The following is a 26,703-nucleotide window of genomic DNA, read 5'->3' as shown; positions in this document are numbered from 1 at the left end:
GTAAAAAATATATATATATGCTGCGAGGTTTCACTGCCTCACTCCCAGCGAAACTGATGCATGACATACCACGACAGTAACCACACAGAACTCTCAGGCCAAACTTTGTCGTGTGCTCGCCACAAACTTCCAAACAAAGCGCCGTAGGCGCCGTAACAACAAACAAGGATCCAGCACCTCCGATGAAGTGCCGAAAGATCAGAGCGCGGAGCTGCTTCCCTGCGTACCCGCAAACAGCTCCGAATTCCGAAGGATCAGTGGCCGGACTGAAGTGTTGCACGACTGCGCCCTGCCAGGGGTCAAGAAAATGGGCCATCAAACAAACGTAAAGAGCTCTCTGCAGCACGTAGCCTGAACCATGAGGAAGAATTCCTTGATACGTGATCCTAGACAAGTCCTAGTCATGCACACTGCTGATTTTGTGCTCAGTGTTTTACCCCTAATGGGCGGAAATTATTCCAGATCAGGGTACTCGGGTATTGCCTTAGTTTCATACATATTGTAGGCAGAGCTTGAGACAAGTCATCATCACAAGACCCGAAACAAGAAGCACGCACTAGCTACCAACGTCTGGCAATCTCACAGGAAACAATCTGCTCACCGCAAATTCATTATAACCGGCTAATTTTATCTAATAATGGAAGAAGTACGTCCAACAAAGGTAATACATAATATGGGTGAGCAACTGATGGTGCTCCAGCCACCCTGGAAAACAGTACTGGTGCGGTTCACACAAGCAGGGTGGACTGACAGATCATGCTACATACTACACCAAGAAAATTGTGCACAACGAGCTGCCTGGTTCTCATTTTACCGTGGTCCTGGAATTGTTCTCAGAACATTGCAGATGTAACCTCAGCAACTTCCGTAACAACTTGGTCATAGTCTGACTTAAGTTTCTCCTTCACCTCTTCACTGATCTCCCCCTTGGCTGGTTTGGTCATAACCAAGACGCAACAAGTAGGCCTCTTTGTGGTTCCTGCAGTCGCAAGATCCTGTACAGAGGGGCAACCACAACACATTAGTAAATCTTGAGGCTCAGCCATCTATCTTAAGCATCCAGTCTGAAACCACAAACTGCCATATAGTTGAAATCACAAACTTAACATGGCTTATTTCTCCATGTTACTATTCTGTCTACTTGTAATCTCCACATACACGGGAAAACATTATAAATTTTGCTGTTGGGAAGTTGCTAAGGTAAGATATTTCTCCATGGCCTTTCTGATATATGATTTTCTTACCTTTAGGTAAGATATTTACAGCGTTAGTGAACTGGACCCAAAAATAAAATAAACAGAACGGGCATGTCTTTTCACAATTAATTTAGAATACTATAAAGGCAAATGACAAGACAGATAGGTAGCGCTCCTTCATTTTTATGTGACCACAGACCTAAAACAGAGTGTCACTACCAATACCTACCAGGAAGATTACATGAGGATTTCCACCCAAATTTTAGAAACTGATGCACGTTGGACATCTGATAAGTGATAACCAATTTTAGCATTATTTGGTTACATGGACATGCAGTAAAGTGACTGTCATCCAATGATATATTGCATGGCAGTAAATTTTTTTCTGTCGTACAATTGCAGAACAAGCAAATCTAAATAACGCTGGAAAATGTAAACCCACCTCCTTTGATGGTACATATATGTAAGGAATATCAGCTTCCTCACAAAGTATTGGAACATGTGTAATCACATCAATAGGAGAAATGTTTCCAGCAATTACACACAACCTGCACAAAGCAAAGCAACATATTTCAATAGCGTAGTGCAAGTTAAGCCACGAAATACTTTAAAACCTCAAAGAGTAACACATCAAGATAAGCAAATTCGCTTCCCTATAGACAACAGTTCACATTGCGGCATAAATGGACAATTTCATCGACAAGACAGTGCGCTACAGCTATCATTATGTATATTCTCCATGCAAATTTCTAAAGTCAAATTAGAATGACCGGTAGCGTTATAAATTTTTTAATTTTTTTTTAATATATCATTACCGGAAGACCAATAAGACATGGTATAATACCATTTTGTAGAAGATATATATAAACTCAATAGGACAGCTTCTCTTTGCTGATTACTAGCACCATTATCACAGAACATTAACCCAACCTCTCTATCAGTAAATGGGACTTTACATTACCTAATTGGGCAATTACATGTTTACCAAGCAGTGAACGGGCAGAGAAAAGAATTGAAAGGTACTGACCCTTTGTTCCCACGGCGGATGCTTTTGACCACCTCCTTGACTCCCCGCTTCAGGCACTTGGCCTCGGAGGCTGCAAATTCGCCAAGAACCGAATCACAACCGGAAGTGAAAAAACCCTGAAACGAATGGGGCAAATACAGAATCGAATTGAGCGAAGAAGAAAAGTCTCAAGAACCTCGTCGCACGAGCTTGAAGGTTCGCTTGCAGAGTTTCTTGCCGGCGAGGGGCTTCGCTATGGGCGCCAGCGCCACCGGGGTCTTCTTCTTCTCCGTCTCCGTGTCGCTCCCCATCGCCGCCGCCGCCGCCTTCTTCGACTTGTGGCTTTGCGGGTTTAGTTGGTTCTGGAGCTAGGGTTTAGGAGACGCAAAGCTGGTTGCTATTAAAACGGCAGCTCGGGCCTACGCGCCACCCTCAAGTCACTGAACGTGGGACCCACCTGTGTTTGGGTCCACCTGTCTGAAAGGCTTTGCGAAACGAACTAAAGTCGCCCAAGGCCCAAACCCTACGCCGACAGGCGACAGCCACCACCGAGGACACCACTCGGCGGCGCCGCCACTGCTCGCGCCGCTCACGGACGGGAACTTCGCCGGAGACGCCCTTTTCGCGGCCCTCCTCGTATAAGCTTGGTTACTAATCTGTTCACATGGGAAAATCTAAAGGTGCGCCCTTTCGCCTCTCTGAATCTCATAGCTTCCTGATTGGGTCAGTTCGAATTTGGGAGGCGAAGTGACAGCTTGCTCTTTTGAAGACAAGAAGGCTTCACGGGAAGCGAATGAGGACAAGAAATTGGCGCTTGGAGTAAAGAGGAAGCAGCTGATGAGGAAGAAAGACAGGTTTGTAATGCGCCGTCGATAGCGAGGCCGCTGCCGAGCATGGCGTCGCGGAAGGTAATAGTAGTGATTGTTTCTTGTCCTTTCCTCCCATTTCGTTTTAGTTGTGCTTCGGAATCTGTGGTTTCAGCCTGGAGCAACAATTTGTTGGCTTAAAAATGCCACTTTGGTTGCCCAGCAAAGGTTGAAGCGATGATGCAGTGGTACAGCTTGAGTTAGGATGAGTTAACCAATTAACCAGAGTGGATGCTGATTTTGTTCATGTATTCTTCGTTAGAATTCGTAGAGGAATGATGATTCTTTAATTTAGGATATATATATATCTGCTTTCGATTCTTTCTTGTCTATCGGATTCTGTTGAGAAGAAGGGACAACCATCCATCAGGGACGGAGCTAGTTCTTCCAAGGTTGATATATCATTTCTGTATGATCAATCTGATGCATTATCTGTTTGATAGTTTTCTTGCCGCCATTTTTATGATCAGATGGCACCATGAGCATCTTGTGTGCCTGAAACAGGTAGTGTGAGAGCCATATCATGCGCTGGGCTTTTATTGGTTCTATTCATCTATTGTATCTTGTAGTTCTTAAGTTGTTCGCTATGCCCTCTGTACAGTTATCAAGTTTTTTCTTGTTAAAGTATGAAATGGAGCTACAGTTTTCTAAGATAGTGTTTTCCACCTTCGAGTTGTTAAGTGCCAGATAAAGAATTAGCACGGAGCAAGAAAATTGTATTGATGAAGCAGAAGAAGAAAAATAAGCATGCAAAAGTAAAGAGCAATCATGCCAGAGCTGATGGTGTGGCGGGATTACTGTCAGACAGTATGGATGATGCAACGCCTAAGCTGAAGAAGAAGGAGACCAAAAAGAAGCTAATGGAAGGTAGCAGTCCTGTCACGGTGTATGAAAGTTCATTTGTTAGTGATGATGCCGGAACACCTAAGCTGAAGAAGAAGAAGAAAAGAAGGTAAAGGAAAGGAAGAGCTCTACCGGGCTTAGTGATGTGGAGGAAATCCTGCATGAAAATCAAGATGAAGAAACTCAAAGTGGTAAGATTGCTTCACATTTACCATGATTGAGCGCTGAACATTTTTCTTAACGAATGGATGACTTTGATCTTTTCTCATTTTTTATCAAATGGTTTTAAGTAGTGAGTTCATGCAAGAACCAATTGATAAACTATATTTTGTCCTATTGTTCTCATTGTATAGTAGTTCTTCCATTTGTATTTTACCTACTAGCTAATATGCATATATATGTGCAGTTGACGTCAACCAACTTGCAGTACAGAGTGAAGATATGGATAATGAGGACCCTGGGAAAGCGAAGAGGGGAAAGAAAAACAAGACTAGTAGGGCTTTATGTATCTCTCCTACTCGAAGTTGTTCTGAAGTATCAGTTATACTTGTTGCATAACTATTTATACTTCCTGACACATGCCCCGTTCATTGGCTGCAGAGAAAGTAAAATATCGGGTTTGGGTTTGTATGGATAGAACCTAAGTTGATTGTATTATCTCTATCTTGAATTTTTGTTCATTCATATCATTGTAGTCTTTATGTAATTGGTGTCTAGTTTTAAAGGTTAATCGAAATGCTTAGCACTGCTTAGATTCTCGGTAGAAGTCGAGCGATGGTGCATTCGTTGTTCGCGAGCTTAGGACTTAGTTACTGTTTACAATAATAGTTACGATGTTAAGATTGATGAGCTGTGATGATGAGGTGAGATATGGACGGTGTTAGGAGTGTTTCTCCTACCTGGATGTGGAGTTCCCCTGGATAGGTCCGGAGAGGAGTTTGGATAATATAGATCGTTTGTGTCGTTTAAGCACCGATCATTGGTGCAGTTAGCTTTAGCACTTTCTGTACTAATCATATGGCGATCTAACGGTAAGGTAAGCCGATTATCATGCATCATGCTGACACTTGTCTTGCGGTCCTATGACGCGTAAGAGAGAAAGAATGAGGAGAAGCAAGGTGTTAGGAAGCTGGAGCGTGGCAAGGTGTTATGTTGAGGTTTACAGGTTGAAAAGGTATAGTTGGTTAAGTATAGATGCTCACACATATGTGTCTATGTTGCGGTCGTATGTTATTTTATTTAATTGTGTGGTTTTTTTCTTGCTAGCGGCTCAATACATAATCTTTAGAGTCGGGTTATTTATATGTACCTTATATGGATTAAGTTTTGCGAGTACCTTCATACTCACGTTGCTCTTTCAAGTTCTGCAAGTAAGGATGAGTTGTTCTTTGTCTACTTTACGCCTATCGATGTTGGTGGCGGAAATGAGTAGTGCAAATTATTGGAGTGATGGTGTTTTGGGGTGGTGCCTCAGGACAAATAGCTCCACACTTCTTTTTTTTTATCAATAGATTTTGTTTTTACTTACGTAGTTTCTCTAATATTTTATTAAAAATTGTTGAAAAATAATAATTCTCTAAAGACTTATAATATAATATTAATTATTTATTCTTTCTTAAACTTATCATGATGCTATACCTTGGTAAGTCTTGTAGTTGTACTGCTAGGGCGGCCGCGCGGTCGGGCGCAATAGCGGCAGCAGCGACATCCACAACGTGACGGAGCTGTCCGTGCCCCACGCCGTGGGCGCCGCGTTCCACAAGGCGCTCCGCGCCATCGCCGCGCGCGAGGGGTTCCGCGGCAAGGCCATCGTCCGGACGCTGACGCCCGCGCACATCGAGAACGGGGAGTCGAACGCCGGCGGCGACTGCGTCTGCACGCGCCCGTTCCGGCGCGGCGAGCGCGCCTGGGCGCCATCGAGGCCGAGTTCCGCGCCGCGCAGGTGGGAAACCAGCCTCAGGCCACGTGACGACACTGACGAGTGCGGCTGGTGACTTGCCATTTTCTCTCGGTTGCAGGTTGATGCGGTCAGGGAGACAGAGGCGGCGGCGCAGCGGAACGGCGAGGAGCTGCGGCTGCTGGACATCACGGAGGCAATGGCCCTACGGCCGGACGAGCACCCGAGCCGGTACGGCCACCTGCCGGGCGGGAGCGTGGAGGGGAGCTTCGTGGTGGATTGCCTGCACTGGTGCTTGCCGGGGCCGATCAACCTGTGGAGCGAGCTGCTGTTCGACATGCTAGCTGCTCGTCATTAGCTGCTGTTCCACGTGCTAGCTGCCCCTGGGTCGGCTTCAACAATCCATTCCTTTTGCGTCGCCTTCCACGGTTCCACCAACGAAGCAACAGAGGAGCCGCCATTAAAACAAATCTGTTGTAATCCGTGGCCGCAGGAGGAGCTGCTTCCCACCAAATTGAGTCCGACGCCATTGAGAAAGCTGTGGCCGTTGCCAGGTGCCAAGCAGCTATGAGGAGATTGACTGATTGAGACCGTATTAGGTTGTACATACGTGCCTGTGCCTGCCGCGCCCCCGACGCGCCCACGACGACAGCAATCTTGTGCCGCCTTGCCAACCTCAACAAACCCTAACTGAGTCTATTACTAGGAACTTAGGATTGTAGTCTTCGTTTATTTGGCTTTGGTATCTCGCTAGCGGGCACTTCCCTTGTGTGCATTCCAGCCTCCTGTACAGATACTTGCATGATAAATGAATCAGAAGTACTTCAGTTATCTTGCATTCATGATACCAGACTCTCACTGTCAATATTGTGGTGTGGAAGAGACATTTCATCATTTGTTTTTCTCTTGCCCTCTGGCAAGATTTGTGGGTTGTGATTCAATGTACCTTGAACATTCATATTGTTCCGGTGGATGTTCATCAGCTTCATGGCTCTAGAATTGTTCCTAAGAGACAAAAGAATTGTTGTGGCTGTGGGCGGAGCGGCGTTCATCGAAGAAGGAGAATAGAACACTAAACAACCCCAAGAGGACGATGCCACATATACCAAAAAACTAGCCCTAAGAGGGACAATACTTTTTTTAAAAATAACCGGGATGTATTTCATATAAGCATAAACAAGATTACAAAACATGCCTTACAAAGCCACCTCTGAGAATCATTAGAATTACATATGAGCCCTTGTAAGGTTCCCCAGTCTCCTTTGTTGCTGGCAATCGGAGAAGCCGCTCAACAGACCACTGCCCCTAGACGGAGACCACACTGAGCAAGCAGCTTGAAGTCGATGTCATTCTCGACGAAGAAACTCCATAGATTTTTGATGTACCAACGAGTAGCACACCGAACACGGTGCCGTACTCTTGAAACAATGAACGCACAAGGCCTTCTTGACGGCCAGAGGCTGCACCATCACTGAAAGATAGATCAAACCATAACCTGGAGCCACCGACTACCGGCAAGCCAGTGATGGAATCCCAGAAACTAGTCCAGCAACATCAAACCAAATTTCGACATCCCAGCCACACCATAGGCACTAGCTCAGGCCCGTCAATGGGCATGAATGAATGGAGCTGCCGCACAGGCCCCACAAAATTAGGGCCCCCAAATTTTACTTATTTAAGTATTACTCTCCTTAATCATAAATAAGTATGTTTTAGGTTGCGTTCAGTCAACTGTTTTAAACATTGACTATAAATTATTTTTAATGTATTGAGTGTAGATATTTGAAAATGATATGGTTATATTTGTCTAAAAAACTTTTATAATAGTATACTTTGATATGTTTTATTATTATATTATAATAAAATTAGTTGTTAAAGTTGTATTTTGAAAACCGTGTCGATATCTAAAATGACAGTGACAGGCGGGAGCAGTTGTTAAGCAACTTTATTTGTTGATTTTCCTCTTCGTTGCTTCATCTTTGCTGACAATGAATCAATCTACTGCGCTCATTTATTTCATCTGCGTTTCTTCATGTGTTTAAGACATAATTTGTCTTCTCAACTTTGTATTCTTTTCTTGTTCCCTGATATTTGTTAATCAATTGATTAATTGGGCTCTGCTTGGTCATCGTAGCAGCCCTCTCGAGTGTTACCTAGCTACCTAGCTATATATGTCTATTTTTTTAATGGATCACATCAAATTTGAGTTAGATTCCAATACACATATCGGATTTCGATTTGTATTTCTCGTATCTAAATTTATCCAATTAAATACTCGAATCTAAGTCGTATTACAACAACCGTGTTCGTATACAGGTAACACTGGTCCTCTTGTGTTACATCAGAGCAATACATACCTTGCATTAATTAGTTTATTTCCTCTGAACACCACTCGCGCATAAATGGAATCGCGCTTTTGTTCTTGAACTTATAGTACTGCCTGATATTGTTCTTTTAGCAGGGCACAATCCTTCGTTTCATAAAAACAAATTGTACTACATTTATTAAAAGCAATTTATTTTTATAATTGACTTTACAGCCTAATTTAATATTCAACACAGGGCCTACATTTTTTCCGGGACGGACCTGGCCCGGCCAACAAATAACCAAGCGGGTGAAGAAGCAGCCTCTCTGCTGTTTTCAGCGTAAATTACCCAATGATACCATGTCTCTGATTTCCTCTGTTTGCTGCTACATGAAGGTGACACTCTGCCAGGCAACAGCAAGAGATGGCGACTACTGTGCCGCCGGGATGGGAAGAAGCTGGTAGAAGTCACATTTTTCTTTTTTGAAAAGCAAGGCGTCACATGTTTTGATCATCGACTTCCGCTTACTGCACTTTGATCTCACGCTGTTCCTATCCTTGCTCTGAATTTTCACTGACGATTCTCGTGAGCTTTCCCATCGTTCGCCCTTTCAGAGGATGCAACTTGGACTGCCGTCGCGACATGGATTCGCACGTTGAGCAGCGGGCAGAGTTTGACTTCTGACGTGCATAGATGTAAACCACATTACCACACCGTGAGAGAAGACATGGGATGCTGAAACAAACAGACCGGAGAAGATTACGAGAATACTTTAAGAGTCTTAAATCATGTCAAGCTACCAATTGTGATGCCTGTTTTCTTTCTCTCTCTAATCTCTTTTTGTCATGTGTGCCCCACCATCACCCTAACCTTCTGCTTGCCCCACTCCGTCCGAAAATGCCACACGACTTGACACCCCCCCCCCCTCTTCACAACCGCCCCCTCCCTTTATAAAACTTGCGATTGATCCTTGGCCGAGTCTTCCTTTGCCTCACCGCGACCAAACCCTCAAGTTTCATCAGATTTCCCCCACCAGAGAGCTTGTGCGTCGTCCTCGAACATTTGCCGCACCTTGCCGCTGTTGCCGAGTCGATTCGTGCCGCCCAGGCGTTGTCCAAGATCACGACATTGTTCACCAACCACATATCGTCATCCGCAACCGCTCGCCGTCAAGTTTGATCGCCACCAACGAGCTCTCGTCGCCGTCGAACCATCACCGAGCTCTGCTGTCGACATCGTGCTTCTCCGATCTTCCCCACCACTGTTCGAGCCATCAAACGGGTTCGTCGTCGAATCATCACCGAGCTATGCTGTCGACGTCGTGCTTCTCCGATCTTCCCCACCACTGTTCGAGCCATCAAACGGGCTCGCCGCTGTCTCCTCTCCGTGCTCCGCCGCTCGCCATCAAATACCGGTCACCGGAGCTCAACTGCAGCGACCTCCTGAGTCGCATCGTTGTGTCTAACTGTCGCCGTCACCCTCACGACAGGGACAAGGTAGCCCGCCATCCCCGTCTAATCGTAGATCAACGTCCGATATTAAAAGGTGAGATGTCCCCATTCACGAGCCAATAGGATGACACCACGTGTCAACATTGATGACTGGGTTTATGTGAAGCCACGCCAACGAGCCATGTCGGCATCTTTATCCCATGTGGCCGTCCAGTCAACACCACATGTCGATCCAAGTTAGCCTCCTGAGCCTAGTCAGTGTGCTGACATCAGCAATACGTAATAATTTGGGTTGTATAATTAAAAATTATATGTTAATTCTTTTAATTAGGAATTTTGCATTTAGGTCCCTATATTTTTTTCCACAAATGACCCTTGTTAGGTACTATTTTTACATTTAGCCCCTATCATTTTATTTATTTACATATAGGCCTCTAAAGTTTTACAAATAAGTCTATAGAATTTTTTGTTTTTACTAAAAGACCTATGTAGCTTAAAACCCTTATAATTTTTTCGTTACAGCTTTGTTTTAGACGATTCTTGTGCTTATGCGATCGTAGTAATGAGTACTTTCTGTTAGTAGTCTTTTTATAGCGTCTTGCTACTGTTTGGTATGATGTTCTTAGTGATTTTGTATTGTTTGTCGGTAGTTCTCGCGATTAGTTGATAACGTTCCGAAATAGTTCAAGGGACTTCAATATCAAGATTTCGACAACACGGAGCAGCACTTCGGAGAAGGCAAGTGTCCTTGATCACATTGATCTCATTGCAATAAAGTGTGTCTTTTATTTCCATTGCATGATTGTTAATATGAATCCCATGAATAGGTTTTACTAAATTCTTCTATGATTATCCTTGCCGTCTGTGTTGTAGTCTGGGTGTCATGGGTAAAATTACTTAGTTGTGCTGTCAAGTTGAGTGGTTTAAATGTTAATTTGTTTAATGGTCTATGCAATATGAACTAGTTTGGTAATCTTTTTAGCAACATGGAACATAGGGATTTTGAAGATGGTATGATGTGGTGTGGGTATGCACTATTGGTAATACTTGCTTGAGATCCTAAGGACCGGTTTGTGAAGCCTGTAACCCGACACAATAGCATAACCACGAGACTTATATGGGTACGATCAGACCAATTAATTAGATATCCTTCTTATCTTGTATGCACCAGTTGTTTGTTGAATGACATGAGAGGACCTCTGTAGTGGATGGAATCTCTGTTAGCGTTAAAACTTTAGTGGGTGTACACAGATTAAGATGCGCTTTGTAAAGGTCTTGCAGTGAGATCCCGATTCTACGCCCTAGAAGTGTGAAGAAATAAGGGAATCACGACTCGCAGGTAAAGTGTGCAAACTCTGCAGAGTGTAAACTAATATATTAGTCATACTCACGGTCAAGAGCGGGTTTGAACTTCTTCATAATTAGTTGGGGATCTTGGATGGTTAGTTTTGGTAGTGGGGTGGTGGTGACCCGATGAATTGATAGCTGGATAAGGAATATTTGATGAATTTGATAGTCGGATGAAATCCGATGACTTGTATTTTTAAAATCTTGTCGTCTTACATAATAAATATGACGGTTATATATTTTTTACTCCTAGATTCGGATGACATAGGTACAGTAAACCTGAGTCAAACCTTTCTTGTCCTAAGCTATCATGTCATACTTTTTCACACTTGCGGAGTACTATATGTACTCACACTTGCTATTTTCAATAATACATGTTGCTCAATTGGAGAAGACTATGTGGAGATCAAAGAAGCTGAAGACTACAATGAAGATAGAGTGTCCTAGGTCGCGTTGCCTCCAGTCGATTATCTATGGTGTGTCTTGAAGTTTTCTCGTGTTCTTCCGATGCTTTTAAAACTCTGGTATTTATTTTAATAAAATTATTTTTATATGATATAATATTGTTATTATTAATGACGTCATTACATATATGATAAAATTGATCCTAATATATATGTAGTTTATATTTAATTTGGCTTTGTAAATGGTCATCACACCAGTCATATATATGACGTCATTACACCAGTCATATATATGACGTCATTACACCAGTGATACCGTGGCTTCGCAAATGGTTAGTCGTGCAACGCACACATTGACCTGGATCCACTGCCACCAGAAAGGCTATATACAGATCCTAAGCTACACTGCAACCCTGCATTTTCCGCTTCCATGTGCTGTCTGCTAAGCAAGTAAGAATCCTGATCTGCATCTCCTCGCGTGCATCCCCATGAAGCCGCACAAGAGCAGCCCATCTTCTCCGAAGCGCTCGGCGGCCATTGCCACACCGATCATCGTCCTGTTGGGCCTTGCGCTCGTCTCGATCTACGACATTACCTTCTCTAACCGTTACCCGCGCATAGACCGCGCAACCACCTCCTCGTCGGCGTCACCGGAGGCGGCCAACGTCACCAGGGCATGCGACGTTGCGCGGGGAGAGTGGGTGCCGGACACCGAGGCGCCGTACTATACGAACCTGACGTGCCCGTACATCGACGACCACCAGAACTGCATGAAGTTCGGCAAGCCGAGCCTTGAGTTCATGCGGTGGCGGTGGAGGCCTGACGGGTGCGACCTTCCCCGCTTCAACGCGGCGCGGTTCTTGGAGGCCATGAGGGGCAAGTCCATGGCCTTCGTCGGCGACTCCCTCGCCCGGAACCACTTCAAATCTCTGATCTGCCTCTTGTCCAAGGTAAGTACGTTTGCATGTTCTCTTGCTAGTTTCAATTCTTGGCTTCTTGCTCCTCTGTTTGCTGATGGAACGGGCTGGTCATGCGTATATGTTGCAGGAGGTTCAGTCGGTGGAGGTTGCGACAGCGCCGGAGATCGACGTGACGGGAAGAGCCGTCCGGCGAGACTACCACTACAGAAATCACGGGTTCACCATCTCCCTCCTCTGGTCGCCCTTCCTGGTCAAGGCCAATCAGTCGAACGCGACGCTCGGCATGTGGGATCTCCACCTCGACACGGCGGACGCACGGTGGGCGGCGCACATAGCCGACTTCGACTACATCATCCTATCGGGTACCAACTGGTTCCTCCGCCCGTCGGTGTACTACGAGGGCGGGCGCGTCACCGGGCGCAACAACGCCGCGGGCAGCAGCGGCGCTTCCCCCAACGTGACCGAGCTGCCCGTGCCCCGCGCCGTGCACACCGCGTTCCGCACGGCGCTGGGCGCCATCTCCACGAGCAATGATTTCCGCGGAAAGGTCGTCCTCAGGACGGTGACGCCCGCGCACTTCGAGAACGGGGAGTGGAACACCGGCGGCGACTGCGTCCGCACGCGCCCGTTCCGGCGCGGCGAACGCGCCCTGGGCGCCGTGGAGGCCGAGTACCGCGGCGCGCAGGTGGGTATCGACCGCAGGCCTCGACGTGCCCAGATTTCATTACAATGCGTAACGTGTCGTGAGTTGTGAAGTTCTAAATTGCGATATGATTTGGCCTCGGTTGTAGGTTGATGCGCTGAGGGAGACGGAGGCGGCGGTGCGGCGGAATGGCGCGGAGCTGTTGCTGCTGGACATTACGGAGACGATGAACATGCGGCCCGACGCGCACCCGAGCCGGTACGGCCACCCGCCGGGCGGGAGCGTGGAGGGGAGCTTCGTGGTGGACTGCCTGCACTGGTGTTTGCCGGGGCCGATCGACCTGTGGAACGAGCTGCTGTTCCAGATGCTGGCTGCTAATCATTAGCGTCGATCTTGTCAATACTGAGTGTGGTGCATGCACCGATGCACTGAACGGAGAAAAACTTGATCCGATCTGTAAATTGAAGCTCGTTTGCCATTATTTGAAGCAAAGTAAGTCCACACTGTTCCAGGCAAGCGAACGCTTCTTATTCTTTAGATGTCTGAAATCGGACAAGATTTCAGTGACGTTCACCTCTGACTGAAGTTAGGGAAGAAGAGCTTTTAGGGTTCAGTTTTTGAGAGGATTCCATAGATTCAAGGCTTAGAAGAAACTCCGGAAGATAGTCCGGCTAGGCAGGGGAGATAGGTTGTGAGCGGCGCAACGAGCACGTTGCTGACCACAGGAGGCGAAGGACCGCCCGTGGGCTAGAGTGGGGTGGGGGTCACGACATGACAGATTAGTGTGGCGGAGGCTGTATGAGCAGATATGGCGGTGTCCTCACCGCTGGAGATGGACGGGGCAGGGGCGAAGTGGTGAACGCATGAGGAACAACAACAGCGTTGAAGGAAGACAAACAGTCGTGCGATTTGGTCGGAAGTTGAAGACAATGTATTATCCATCGGATCCACATATGGTGGTCCTGACTTGTCAACTGAAAAGAGTGCTGATTTTACGCGTCTGGAGTTTAGCAACCGCCATATTTTCCTTGAGGGTGGGTTTGTGTCAACCTGACAACTCTCGTTGACTTGCTTCAGCAGTTCAGCTACTTGTCAGTGTCGTCCCAACTCACTTAAGCAGGTCGTGACTACGTGGAGATTGTGGAGCTCCACAACTCCGTACCGGCAATGCCGTCGATCGTAGACAAAAGGAGAATTTGAGGACGAGGGACGTACTCTCCACAATTCCTATCTTGTAAGATCCATTTCTTTAAATGGAATCGTATCATCGTTAAGACTTGAGAGCTGGCAGATAACGCAAAGTCGCAGACTGTTTTTTAGACGTGCGCTCCATAATTCCACTCTTGTCAGATAGGTCTCTGTAAATGGAATCGGATCGGATCGTCATCTTGGCAGACAAACTTAGAACTTTGATTGTTTATAGCATCTAAATGTCCTAGATCCTGATTGCCGGCAGCGCAATCCATGGCACGTATTGTGCAACAAAACAGACAGACAGGTGCCGTCTGCTCAGTAATCTACAGATTCGGTCCAGTTCTCTTGTACACAAAGACAATTGATAACACATGTGGCCTGAGGCTGAGGTTGACTTCCAATTTGTAACATGGTGCTTGTGGTTGGCATCACATTGTCAACTGGCGCACTCGGCGCTCCATGTAAGGTTTAAGAAATAGGAAATGATTGACCAGAGAGCTAAATCAAGCTTACTTGAATATGCTTAATTAAGTCAACTTTTTTTTCCCCAAAGTTTAGGAGGTAAAATGGACTTATTCCAAGGTGGCACTGTCACCGTCGATGCAGGAGGCGACGGTGGATTGAGGGCTGAACTTGACCGGGCGGGAAGTGAAGAGCTGCACGGGAACATACAGACGGGCCAGCGGAGAAGCACTAGAGTATCGCGGCCCAATGTGCGTTATCCAGCCTCAGTGTGGGCCGGTGATGGGCTGGCGGGCAGAAGGGGATTTAAGAAGGGCGTCGCGTGCGTGAGAGAGACACGTAAAATATGTTTAGCAGAGCTTACAGAGCAATTTTTCGATTAGATTCAGGAGAACTCTGCTAAACAGCAGCTTTTAGCTTTTAGTTTTTTGAGTGGAATTCGTGGGGGTGATTCTCTGAAATAAATTAGAAGTTGGAGAGTTCAAAAAAGCAGATTTTTCTGATTCACTTTCCGCACGGAATCACTTCCTCCATATAGTTTATTCTAGAGAATCATTTTCAGCCACAGAATCACTTCCTCAAAAAATCTCTCCGTAGAGAATTTAAATCAGAGAGAACTCTACCAAACAGACCCTAAACTCTGAACTCCTCTAAATCATGAGCGTGCAGGGTGTACAAGACACCAGATAATTTTTTATTTTTAGTAATTCATCATATGTACCCGGTTCATATGACACCTTTAAACTAATAAGTAGAACACTTGAACCTTTAGTTTAATAAGTAGAACATGTGATAATTTTTGTTCTAGATCCACCAGGGTAAGCGTGACCGATCGGAATCGTGACGGGCATTTCTATATACGTACTGCTGCAGTACGTTTGTTGTTTGGAACTTAAAGGGTGTAATCGAGCGTACATGATTACATGTAACTAAACACTTGGATCCAGGTCGATGCAAAATGTACAAGGTTACACTATTTTCCCGCAATAGGAACATGCATGATGCATGCCTAACCATTAGTGAGCAAATGAAGCAGCCACTCGCTCCAAGCATCAATGGGCCCTGGCAAGCGCTAGTGAACGCAGTCGATTCCGAATCCAACCATCTCATGTGGCCAATGCCCGAACTGGCCAGGGTGCCCATTGAGCACGAACCACCCTCATCTGCATCATCTCGCTGACGTCCAGGAGCACGAACCACCGCGCCGTGAGCTCATCGACCTGCGCGGAGTGGAACGCGGCTTCCGTCTCGGGGAGGCTCGTCTCATCGCTCCGTAATGCCCGCGTCCGGAGGCAGTTCGCATCCAGGAGTACACTTCAGAATCCAATGATTGAATAAAATGCAAACCGAAAAATCACATCGGAATGGAACATTCAAGAGCTAAGAAAAAGTATATCCCAAAACTTCCACCGTTACTATGTCTTTGGATTGATTCATTCACAAGTCATCACATGAAAATTCTGTCTGCAATCTGCAAACTGAACACCTCAATCGGGCATGCAATTCCTAGCGGGAAACGAAAAGGAACTAGACACAATCTTACTATGCAGTAGCAAATAGAACTAGACAAGAAATCCTTCGATCATGGGCAGATCCAGAGGGGGGGGGGCTTGAGCCCCCTACCTCCCGGGAACACCTGAGAGCACCCCTACAATTTTTGGGTATGTAAGAGGAAGAAGAGAAGAAGGGGAGGAGGAGGAAGAAGAAGTTGAGCCTTTCCCTAATTTTTAACTTTGGATCCACCACTCCCTTCGACGATTCGAACAGTCAGGATGTACAGCTAGGGTGGATCAGATTAGGTGGCGAGGGGGACAGCGTGGTTCGATAGCACGTCAGTGATGCGGACAAAGAGGTCTGGGATGCGGGCATGGAGCTAATCGATGACCTTCACTCCCTCAAGGACGCGGAGTAGGCGGTTGGAGAGGGTGGTGCAGGTGGCCCCGAGGATGCCTTCCTTGTTGTAGTCCACCCTTCCTAGGTGGCGGACTATCCAGGCGGAGTTCTTGAGCAGCACGAGGGTGTGGTTGTCACCGGGATTGTCAAGGATGAGGGGAGGATATCGGTGTTAATGAGTTCAAGCTCGACGCCAATGCAGGAGTGGCATCGAAGCACAGTGCCACCCAGCCTGGACACCAGTCAGGATGAGAGCGTGGATCATCGGGACGATGTCGACGCTAGGGAAGCCAACAACATAGACAAGGAACGGACCCAATGGCGACGCTAAGTAATCTAACACCACGAGTAGCACCTTCACACCGGCCACCGAGTAACATCGACCTTCATGGCTTTCTTCTGACAGACGATGAAGCGCTCTCACGTGCGATGGGTCACTCTTCCCCTTTCTCTCTCTTCTCTCTTCTAGGTGTGGTCTAAGATGGTCGGATCCCACTTAGATTTATAGGGGTGGCTCGATGGCATTTCGAATTTTTCACGAACATGAAAGTGGGAGGGGGAAATTGGTTCTGCCTGCCAATTTGGGGGAGGATTCACCTTGTCACCAATCCGCATGATCGATCTAGTCACTTCCGCTCTTGACCGCACGATGCAGCCGACAGTCGGAATGTTCCTTCAAGCACACGCTGATTTGTAGAGCGCTGGCCTGTGGGAGCTCAACACGGACCACAACCGAGAAACCCACATGCCCATGGAGTATATGTCTATGGCTATGCGCCATCAGTCAAGTTGCACGACAGCCCGTAAGCAAGGCAGAAATGGAAGAATGAGGTGCACAGGGCCCATACACACAACCTAGAAGGTGCACGAGCCAAGGTATGGCCTAGCATCCACCTGAAAGGCGGTTACGCATGTAGGCAACCCACCCGCATCCGCATTGGACAATTTGTTCGGATTCCCAATGTCTTCTGGAGTTGACGACCACGCGTTGCGAGTCAGAGAGAGACGATTGAAGAGAGGACTTGTGGTGTGGCGTTCTACGGGACAACTAGCTATCGTGAAGGCTTCTACAGGGCTCAGTGATAGTGGCTTGGAGCTTTAGCTATGCCGGGAAGGCAACGATGGTGGCCAGCGGTGAGCGAGAAGGGTGACAAAGGGGGAGCTTCGGTGTGGTTCTTATGCATGTGCGGACATGACAAGAAGAAGCTCTGGGAAGGAGGAAGAGGGTGTTATATAGCTTACCAGAGGCCCACCAGGATGGAAGGGCGATCAAGGAGGGAGATCAAGCACAACCAGCAGTCCTCGGTGGTGGACCGGGAAAGTGAGGAGGGGAGAGAGGAGATGGATGGTGAGGAGGAGAGGGGATTGCTGGATTTTATAGTGGCGGTAAGGCAATGCGATGAAGGTGGTTGCGGATCTTGGCGGGCACGTCACGGTGGAGAGGAGTGTGCATGGAGCGTGTGTGCAGTCAACCGGATGAGATGGCGTGGCAGCTTTTTAGGGAAGGGAAACGTCAACAGCAGTCCTCGATGCAACATTTCATCGAAGCCACCGGGCAAGAAGAGGAAGAAGATGAGTGGCAAGGTCCGTGCATCGGCGATGTGTTGGATAAGCAGGCCAAGTTGGGTTGGGTTGGGCTCAGGCATGAAGTCCGAAGGGAGGAGAGATGGTGGGCTCTATTATTTATATATATAATAAAGAGATGCGAAGGTGGGCCGAAAAGGAGAGGTAAAGAGATGCGGCCTAATAGAGAAATAGAGAAAAAGAAAAGGAAGATAAGGGATTGGGTTGGGTGGGATAGAAGAAGGGATTCGGCGTGATAAGGTTTAGGGTTTACATATTGATTTAGGATTACTAAGAGACAAAAAATAGCTCAAATCTGAACAAATTCATTCAAATTTGAACTAGCAAATAGGTCCAAACAAAACTAGAGAATTCTAAAATGCATTATGAATACTTTTTGCGCATGTTTTAGAATATAAATTCAGAGTGGTTTTGGGATACTTTTCCCTTAATTTAATCAAATATGTTTAAATTTTTTGTAAATTTTAAAAAGTTCAAAATTCTAGTGATTTTTACGAAAAGCCTGTCTATATTAGACACCAAATAAAGTTGCACGTATTAGGGTGGTGAAAAAGTAGTTGTAGATAGTGTTGGAGTAAAATTTATATGTATTATGAATTGTTAGGATCATGTCACTTTGCACAAATCTAATGGTCTTGTGGGTATATAAATTGGTGTCTGTATTAAGTTATCATGGATAAGCAACCAATTTATTTATGCAAGTGCCAGAAATAGGTCGGTGAGAAGTTAAAGAGATAAATATTAGATAATTACAATTACAGTTGAGGTCTGTGTGTTTCAAACAATTCAATCCCTAGCCTGAAGAAACACCAATATAGAAACCCCATACCATTGTAGTCCGAGAAATTTGAAGAGTATAATAAGTTTTGAGTTTCACATCTATTTGCTTGAATTCAAGATTCATCTCAGGGTGATTCCATTTACATACTCGGATGTAAACACTTTCTTCATATGACCTTGGAATATAGAGATTCTGAGGAAATTTAGGGGCACACATTAGAATCCAGCAAATGAATCAAATGCAAATCGAAAAATCACATCAGAATGGAACATTCGACAGCACATAAAAGTTTAGCCCAAAACATCCAGCATTGCCATGTCTATCGATTCATTCACGAGTCGTCACATGAAAAACTATGTTTACAATCTCTGGGGCAAACTGAACATCTCAAACTGACATGCAATTCCTAGCTTGAAACAAAAAAGAACTAGACATGAAATTCACAGCGCCTCCACACGTGACCACTGAGTTGATCTTGACCTTCATGGCTTCCTTCCGACGGACAACAAATCTCTCTCTCTCTCTCTCTCTCTCTCTCTCTCTCTCTCTCTCTCTCTCTCTCTCTCTCTCTCTCTGTGTGTGTGTGTGTGTGTGTGTGTGTCTGTCTCTCTCGCATGCGCGCGCGGTGGGTCTCTTCCCCTTTCTCTCTCTGTTCTCTCTCCTGGGTGAGATCTGAGATGGTCAGATCCCACTTAGATTTATAGGGGCAGTTCAGTGGTATTTTGAAATTTTTATGGATGGGGGAGCGAGAGGGGAAGGATCCACCATGTCACCGATCCACGTGATCGATCCGGTAACTTTCGCTTTTGAATGCACAATGCAGCTGATAGTTAGGATGTTTTTGAAAGGACAGTGATCTCGCCTAGAGGGGATGAATAGGTGTTTTTGAAAACTTTATCCCCTTATTCAATAGTTGCCCTAAACTTGCAACAGAAATAAAACTAATAGATTTTTCACAAGTAAAAAATGTAAATATGCTAGGCTCAATTAGTGCATAATCATCCTAAATAAATGTGAATGTTACAATCCTAAGGTGACAAATATTTTCAATTCTAACAAGATATGCAAAAATCATAATCGGAAGTTCCAATCCTATTAATAGGATATTTCGATTAAATCCAATCGGATGCTTCGATATATGCCAATCAGATGTTCTGATGCAGGTAAAATAGGTAGATAGAATATCACAGAATTGATTCAAGGCACATACATATGAGCATACAAGCAACTAAATTAATGTAATGCACAAGATTAAGAAAATATGGAGACAAATTATTTGTTACCAAAGTTCGGATATCCACCGATATCATATGTCTTCATTGAGGAAACTCGATCATACTTAAGCCGGGTCTCTTTCAACCCTTTACTTACGAGGTTGCATAATGTACTCCTCATTTCCACTGCGACCAATTCTTTCTCAACTTCGAAGATGGTGATTTTCTCTACCACTTTTGAATCCTCTCACAATCTTCACTTGAGAAGATCATCAAAAATCCACCACTAATACATTTAGGAGACGATGGTCTCTAAGAGTAATAAGCTCCCAAACTCGTGCATGATCAACGTCAAGTGCTCAAACACACGCAACTAATATGACACGCACGAGCAACCCAAGCTCCACACACCTCACTAAGCCACAAAGGCTTGATTCTCACAAATTCTTGATAGAGATGGGAGGTGGTACTCAAAGGTGGACCACTAAGTTCTAACACCTCTCGCAAGCACCACAAAGGAAGATAAGCAACCAGCCCCACACAAGGAGACCAAGGGGTATTTATACCCCACTCTGGAAAAGCTGTTGGAACAAACTGACAGATCGAAACTTCTGATCCCTAGATAGGAACTTCTGATCTCATGAATCCTAACGGTCAGATATGAGACACAGAGCACACCTAGACCTGCTAAAAACCATACATAAAAACTTCCGATGCTAGGATCATAACTTCTGATCCAAAAACCATCTGGACCCAAGAATCCCATGTTTGACTATCTCAGATGTTCCGATGGATCAGAACTTCCGAAGTCAGGATCAGAACTTCCAATCAGCATATTTGATACTCAGAAAAATAGTGATAACTTTTAAATCTGATGTCCGATTTTGGTGATCTCGGAATCTACGGAAAGCGTATTCAGAAGGCTACACATCCCAACTAATTTCTTGATCTCAAACACATTGGATAAAAATTAGAAACGCTCCAAAAACCGATTTGGATACTTTCATCTATTTTACAAAGCTTAACCCTCTAAGATTAAACTAGGTATCACATGGAACATGTCAAACACTATTAAAACTTGGCCACATTCAATTTTCACCACCAAGACAGACAACAACAAATGGTTAAATCTAAAACACATTTTAGATACCCCGAACTCCTGAAATGAACTCTCAACACAAATGCATTCCGCACAAGTATATTGTTTAAGCACTCGACACAACAATCGAGCAACGCTTTTGGCAGCCCTCTTGATAGTATAACTATTGATCCTAAAACACGGTCTCTTACCAAACTCCTTGAGACCGGTAAAACTAGAAAATTTATTCTAGTTATATTTTTACCTTAGCAATCCTATTCGGACTTGACAAACACATCATCTAAGCCCCAACGCTTCTCATAGCTCTTTAAGACTTGTCATCAACTCCTCTTCTTTTGATAATGATGATCATTCTCACTTCCATTTTGATCTTCACTCGATCTACAGAAGCTTAATGAAGCTCTCTTGATAGCTTCCCATGCACCGGGTACAAGAGACTTCACTCTTCATGTCATCTTCATTTGTTTCACAACCAAGACATGAATCGCAATCATCAAGCATATAAGTTATTCACTAAGCTTGTCTTAATCTTGCTCTTTCAACTTGACATATTAAATATCATAATTCAACTCATGCCTTATTATGGAACCTAAACTTAACTCACTCTTAAGCACAAAGCACATGTGGTAGTCTATAAAACTAATTGATGACTTTATACCTTAAGTCACTTGATCTTCATAAGTAATTTGGTATTCACTCTTATTGTCAATCTTTATATGAAACATAACCCCACTCACTCTCAAGCACATAGCATATGAGTTCGTTTATAAAGCTCAATTGGCAATCTTATACATTTATTCACTTAATCTCCATAAGTGACTTAGCCTTCACGCTTATCGACAATCTTCTTGAATTCTCCTTTATCTCATGAGCATCACTAGAACTTAATAACATCGATGCATTTGTTTTATCCTATAAAATTCCTCAACAAATTCATGATTTATCACTTATGCATCTTCTATGAAACATACTATTAACAATTATCAACATAATTGTTAGTTTATATGTATTATCTAAAGCTCATTTATCTTGATGTATTTCTCTTAATTATATCACATTATTTAATGAATATATGCTCAATATTCTATACATCACGTATAGAATAACTTACTAATAATTCTTCATATAATTATATGTATTATTATTAGTTACCAAAATCACGTTTAAAAGCTAGATACAACTTTACCGAAGCATACACTAATTTGCAGAGCGCCGGCCCGCGGGAGCCCAGCATGGGCCACAATTGAGAAGCCCATGGGTGAAAGGACACCTTTGTAGTTGTTCCCTATGCGAACTTGATTACTACCACTGTATTCATCTCCACTGAGAGTCTGAGAGAACTTAAAAAGAGCTGAATATTATACCTATCATTGATAGGGTTGAGGACTTGAGGTATGCGTGTTTACTGCAGGTATTAATTTTGCCAAATTTAACCTTCATGGCCACGTGGACGGTATTCTGCACTGCGGCTTTGTGGAAACTATCCTTGGCAACATCGATCTAAGAGTTTTTTACAAGATTATGCATAGAGTTTGTTGAGTGACATGAAATTTTATATTCAACAATTTGTTTATGATAAATTACATGCTTTCTGTAATTCTAAATACTAAATCTCCCTAACTGGAAAGTTTAAAAAAAACTGTAGCTTGAAATGAAACAAACATTGGATTTACACTACAGCGCTTCGAGCTTCTTTCATCCGTCGACGCTGCCAGGGAGAAGCTTGCGAGAAGGCGCCCGGGACGCCGACGTGGTCGTCCCAATCCGACCAGCAGCTGCAGGGATCACCCTCGACGGCTTCACGACTTCGACGACGGAGAGGTTGAAGGAATCCGTCCCGAGTCGGCTCTGCGCCCACCCTTTCCGGCCGGAGAAGCCGCCTGCCATTACCCAGCAGTTCTCGAACCCCACGCTGTTCAGCGTCTTGGCTACAATCCTCGAGTTGTCGTTGTACCTGCAGGTCCATACCACGCACGAAAGTCAGAACAGGGTCACTGATGAGTTTATCAGAAGCAATTGGGAAGGTTGTGGCTGGGTGCACGGACGAGTCCATGACGACGACGTTGGAGCCCTTGCCGATCCTCTTGAGGTAGGAGATCTTCAGAGCGGTGATCTCAGCCTCAGCTTTCTTCGCGTTGCGCACCATGCCCTTCAGCTTGCTTGGAAGCTCTTCCAGTCTGAGATCACAATGTTGAGACAGTTTGCGTTGGCAATGAAGAAAATGCACCGCATTCTAAGTGAGCTTGTGACCGAGGAAAGAAATGAATGCATACGGCACAGAGATGAGCTTGTTCTTCGCGTTCGAGGGCAGCTGCGGCTCGCCGGCTTTGGCCTTGTCCTTGTCGCTTCTTACATCGATCAGGACGTAGCCTTGCGTGGTGACCATGTCGAGAGCTTGCGCCGGGGTCAGGTCACCTTAGCAACACATGGCGGTAATGCAGTGAGCAACGCGAAACCTCGAGTGCAGCACTGATGAATGCAAGCAACGGCATTTGGGCAATGCTGCTACCTCTATAACCGCGCAGGCTGAAAGAGACCAGTGACCAGACAGGCGGCAGGAGGAGGTACGCGAGGAACGCCGCTCCGGCGGCCACGACGTAGTCCCCCGGGGCCAACGACGTGATAGTCTCCACGGTCGCCGAGGCGACGGGCTTCGCGGCGTCGATGACCTTCGTGCCCTGCTCCGCTGCGGTCTACTGGGCAGAGCAAGGTCGTCAAACCAAACGGAACAATCATCGATGATCAAGAAGCTGGTTCCGAGTGCCGGAGACGCGTTGTATTGTGTACCTTTGCGGCGGACAGAACGGGAGCAGGGTCGACGCCGGCGCCATGGAGCGCTTCCGTGGCTTGCTTGGAGGCGCCGGACACTACGGGTGCGGCGAGCTTGAGGGCCACCTCGCTGGCGCTCTTTAGCACAGGGAGCGCCGGCTTGACGGCCTCGCCCAGCGCCTTGAGCACGCCCGCGGACTGCTCGGCGACCTTGACGCCGACGCCGATGACCTGGTCCACCGTGTCCACCACCTATGCAACGAAGACCCGAGCACTCACTCGGTCACAATGCAGCGTGAAAGAATTCATCCGAGCTTCAAGAACAGCGGCCAATGCAATGCATGGATGCGTACCTTGGTAAGCGACCCGGCGACTTCCTCCTTGGATAACGCCACGGCGTGCGCGGCCGGCGTCACCGCCAGCAACGCGGTCGAGCCGGCTGCGGCAGCCACGGACGCGGCGTTAGCTGGCCCGCGCCGTGCCGAGCTCCTGGCAATCGCCGCTGGCGGCGGCGACGGCGGGAGGAGGGTGGCCGACACCGACAAGGGGGCCATGGATGGCTTCGGATGGTCCTGCAGTCTACCCACCAGCGCTGCGAGTTCGGCCACACACGAGTACACGACACGCGCGCACTGTGGTGATTATGGCTCTAAGAATTTTGCGCAAATTTTCGGCCACACACTGACACACATCGTTTGAGTGGCAGCGAGGTGGTGATCCATCTTGTGACGTACTTCTCATCGTGCAGTAGTACTTCATGTCGTTGTGCGTACATCTCCTCGTGCAGTACTACATGTCGTTGTGCAGATCTCATTGTGCAGTACGTATTCCAGCAAACATGGGATCCTGGGGCTGAATTTTTCCTAGCTCAGTCTCCTTTTGATTTTATGGTGAAACCGAGTGCTTCATGTCGTTACTCGTTGTGCTTTCATTTGAGATCGTTGTGGTTGTGATTTTGTTATTGACTCCTAAACTGAAATTAGCACGACACTTCAATTTCATAATATGTTAATTCTTGGTTCTGAACTTCTGATATACATAGCAGCCAGCCACCAAGCACAAGAATAGCTAGGGCTTAGGCGAAATCAAAACAGCCGAAACGATGGAGTAACTCTCTCTCCAACCAGGTCAAGGTGACCACATCCCAATTTACACAACCAACCAAACATTTGAACTGCACCCCACCAGGGCACCAATGCAGTTTCATCTCAATTCAGAAAAACCAAACACAGTCACAACTTAGCCTGTCCAACTCCTGCCAATGCCCTCCGACCAAACAGCAGGAGCAGGGTATTGCATACACAGGGTATATGAGCTGTGGATATACGTCTAGACCTTCGAATCCTCTTTTACTCAAATTTTAGTGTTTATTTCTTTTTATCCACAATGTCACCCAGTTTCTCTGGATTGGTGGAGTTTTTGTTTGTTAAAAAAAAGGAAAAAATCCATATTGAGTCGAGCCATTCAAAAAAATATTAAAATGCAAACACATATTTTGTGTGTGTATGGTGTACCTTAAGAAGATCTATAAAATTAGTTTCACTTGATTTAGAGTTTTATTAATTTCTCCATAATTTTTACAAAGTTCACAAGCATAAAGTGAATTGTTGGTTTCCTTGTAAAATCGAGTGAAACAAATTTGTATATTCATTTGAGCTTCAAATAAAGTGAAACAAATTTTGTTGGTTTTCTTGTAACATGATCTACCATTATTTATAACTAATCCATCACACCTCCAAAATTAGTGAAACCATTTTTATTACTTTACTTAAATAATATTTTGTGTAGAAAAAATAGTGGTAGACATGACAAAGTTAATTACAGTGTTTTTTCTTAACATGTTCACTTTATACTTGTGAACTTTATAAAAATCACGGAGAAATTAATAAAACTCTAAATGAAGTGAAACTAATTTTATATATCCTCTTAAGGTACACCCTATACACAAAAATTATGTGTTTGCATGTCAATATTTTTCTTGATGTGAGTTAATAAATGAGTTACACGATTTTTTCTTTTTTTCCAAGTTTCCTCTCCATGAAATATGATGCAAAGGATATTATTTTTGAAAAAAAAAATCACATAAGGTCCTAGAATTGTCTCTATTATTTTTAGAATTTTTTGTGTTTTTATTATTTTTTGAATTTTTTAATGTTACGTCAGCGAAACGTTGCCAATAGGACAGGTTGAGTTATCGACACGTAGGATGAAATCACCATAAAAAAAACAGTTAAGAAGGTAAATTACACCAGCTTGAATAGATGTAGAAGGTGAGATATCTAATTTTACAGTTTAATAAAGATAAACAGATTTAAGAAATAGTTGAGGGAGCCAATATGAACTTTTTCCAAAAAGAAAATACACAGAGCATGGCTTGGGCCTAGGGCTGGCCTGGTCCTAGGGCTTAGCTAGGCCCATGTTTGGCCGCCCATGATCCAACCAATCAGTCAATCACACTTCGTTAGAGTTGAGATGGAAAGAGAGCTGTCCAACTGGGCATGGGCAAGTGGTATGCATCTGCATATAGTACGAATTCCCGTAGAATAGCCCATCAACTATGCAGTTCAATGGACCTTGAATTTCATTAGAATACGGATTGGCCCATCAACTGAAGGAAATCATTCCCTTTTCTTTTAGATATTTGGAAGACTCGTTTTATCTTATGAAGAGAGAACTTACTCGAGAACTTTCCCACATTTTATCGAAAAGGGTAATCATTTTTCCATTAGAAAAGCAACGGAAAATACTGTTCGAGTTTACAGCCCACGTAGATGACACAAGAAGACGATTTCCCACATACCTGCAAGAATCTACCGAATCACTCAAAG

The 26,703-nt window shown here is 45.1% G+C and overlaps 3 protein-coding genes, 1 long non-coding RNA gene and 1 pseudogene across 4 annotated transcripts; 3 read left to right on the top strand and 2 right to left on the bottom strand.

Moving 5' to 3' along the window:
- Positions 1–607: 607 nt before the first annotated feature.
- Positions 608–2,590, bottom strand: LOC133921321 (H/ACA ribonucleoprotein complex subunit 2-like protein). The gene is made up of 4 exons (XM_062366135.1): positions 2,399–2,590; positions 2,224–2,293; positions 1,639–1,744; positions 608–995 (listed from the first exon to the last, which is right to left on the bottom strand). Exons 1-4 carry the CDS (start codon positions 2,511–2,513, stop codon positions 834–836), a joined length of 453 nt encoding a protein of 150 aa, XP_062222119.1. The 5' UTR covers positions 2,514–2,590; the 3' UTR covers positions 608–833.
- Positions 2,591–2,679: 89 nt separating this feature from the next.
- On the top strand, positions 2,680–4,128 carry LOC133920815 (uncharacterized; annotated as a pseudogene).
- Positions 4,129–5,466: 1,338 nt separating this feature from the next.
- LOC133920390 (uncharacterized) lies at positions 5,467–6,646 on the top strand. The gene is made up of 2 exons (XR_009910096.1): positions 5,467–5,853; positions 5,930–6,646. It is a non-coding gene; the product is annotated as an uncharacterized LOC133920390 (long non-coding RNA).
- A 5,106-nt stretch (positions 6,647–11,752) lies between these two features.
- Positions 11,753–13,362, top strand: LOC133920389 (protein trichome birefringence-like 19). Its single transcript, XM_062365012.1, has 3 exons — positions 11,753–12,266; positions 12,364–12,921; positions 13,028–13,362. The coding sequence occupies exons 1-3, from the start codon at positions 11,805–11,807 to the stop codon at positions 13,262–13,264; spliced, it is 1,257 nt and encodes a 418-aa protein (XP_062220996.1). The 5' UTR covers positions 11,753–11,804; the 3' UTR covers positions 13,265–13,362.
- Positions 13,363–22,624: 9,262 nt separating this feature from the next.
- Positions 22,625–24,508, bottom strand: LOC133921320 (calcium sensing receptor, chloroplastic-like). Its single transcript, XM_062366134.1, has 6 exons — positions 24,229–24,508; positions 23,894–24,127; positions 23,616–23,799; positions 23,380–23,521; positions 23,152–23,283; positions 22,625–23,060 (listed from the first exon to the last, which is right to left on the bottom strand). Exons 1-6 carry the CDS (start codon positions 24,427–24,429, stop codon positions 22,802–22,804), a joined length of 1,152 nt encoding a protein of 383 aa, XP_062222118.1. The 5' UTR covers positions 24,430–24,508; the 3' UTR covers positions 22,625–22,801.
- Between the last annotated feature and the right edge of the window lie 2,195 nt (positions 24,509–26,703).

Source organism: Phragmites australis, chromosome 6 (assembly GCF_958298935.1).
Source record: "Phragmites australis chromosome 6, lpPhrAust1.1, whole genome shotgun sequence".
NCBI classification, from domain to species: Eukaryota; Viridiplantae; Streptophyta; class Magnoliopsida; order Poales; family Poaceae; genus Phragmites; species Phragmites australis.
Note: the sequence above shows the minus strand (reverse complement) of the source record. Positions and strands in the feature narration are given on the sequence as shown.

What these genes read in the sequence shown, in the direction of transcription:
- LOC133921321 (XM_062366135.1), bottom strand. Translation starts at nt 2,513, where the DNA reads ATGGGGAGCGACACGGAGACGGAGAAGAAGAAGACCCCGGTGGCGCTG. An exon ending in CTTCAAGCTCGTGCGACGAG is followed by an intron (nt 2,294 to 2,398) that starts GTTCTTGAGACT and finishes GCGAATTTGCAG; the next exon opens with CCTCCGAGGCCAAGTGCCTG. An exon ending in TATATGTACCATCAAAGGAG is followed by an intron (nt 996 to 1,638) that starts GTGGGTTTACAT and finishes CCCTCTGTACAG; the next exon opens with GATCTTGCGACTGCAGGAAC.
- LOC133920389 (XM_062365012.1), top strand. Translation starts at nt 11,805, where the DNA reads ATGAAGCCGCACAAGAGCAGCCCATCTTCTCCGAAGCGCTCGGCGGCC. An exon ending in TGATCTGCCTCTTGTCCAAG is followed by an intron (nt 12,267 to 12,363) that starts GTAAGTACGTTT and finishes TATATGTTGCAG; the next exon opens with GAGGTTCAGTCGGTGGAGGT. An exon ending in CCGAGTACCGCGGCGCGCAG is followed by an intron (nt 12,922 to 13,027) that starts GTGGGTATCGAC and finishes CCTCGGTTGTAG; the next exon opens with GTTGATGCGCTGAGGGAGAC.
- LOC133921320 (XM_062366134.1), bottom strand. Translation starts at nt 24,429, where the DNA reads ATGGCCCCCTTGTCGGTGTCGGCCACCCTCCTCCCGCCGTCGCCGCCG. An exon ending in CCGTTCTGTCCGCCGCAAAG is followed by an intron (nt 23,800 to 23,893) that starts GTACACAATACA and finishes TCTGCCCAGTAG; the next exon opens with ACCGCAGCGGAGCAGGGCAC. An exon ending in AACGTCGTCGTCATGGACTC is followed by an intron (nt 23,061 to 23,151) that starts GTCCGTGCACCC and finishes ATGGACCTGCAG; the next exon opens with GTACAACGACAACTCGAGGA.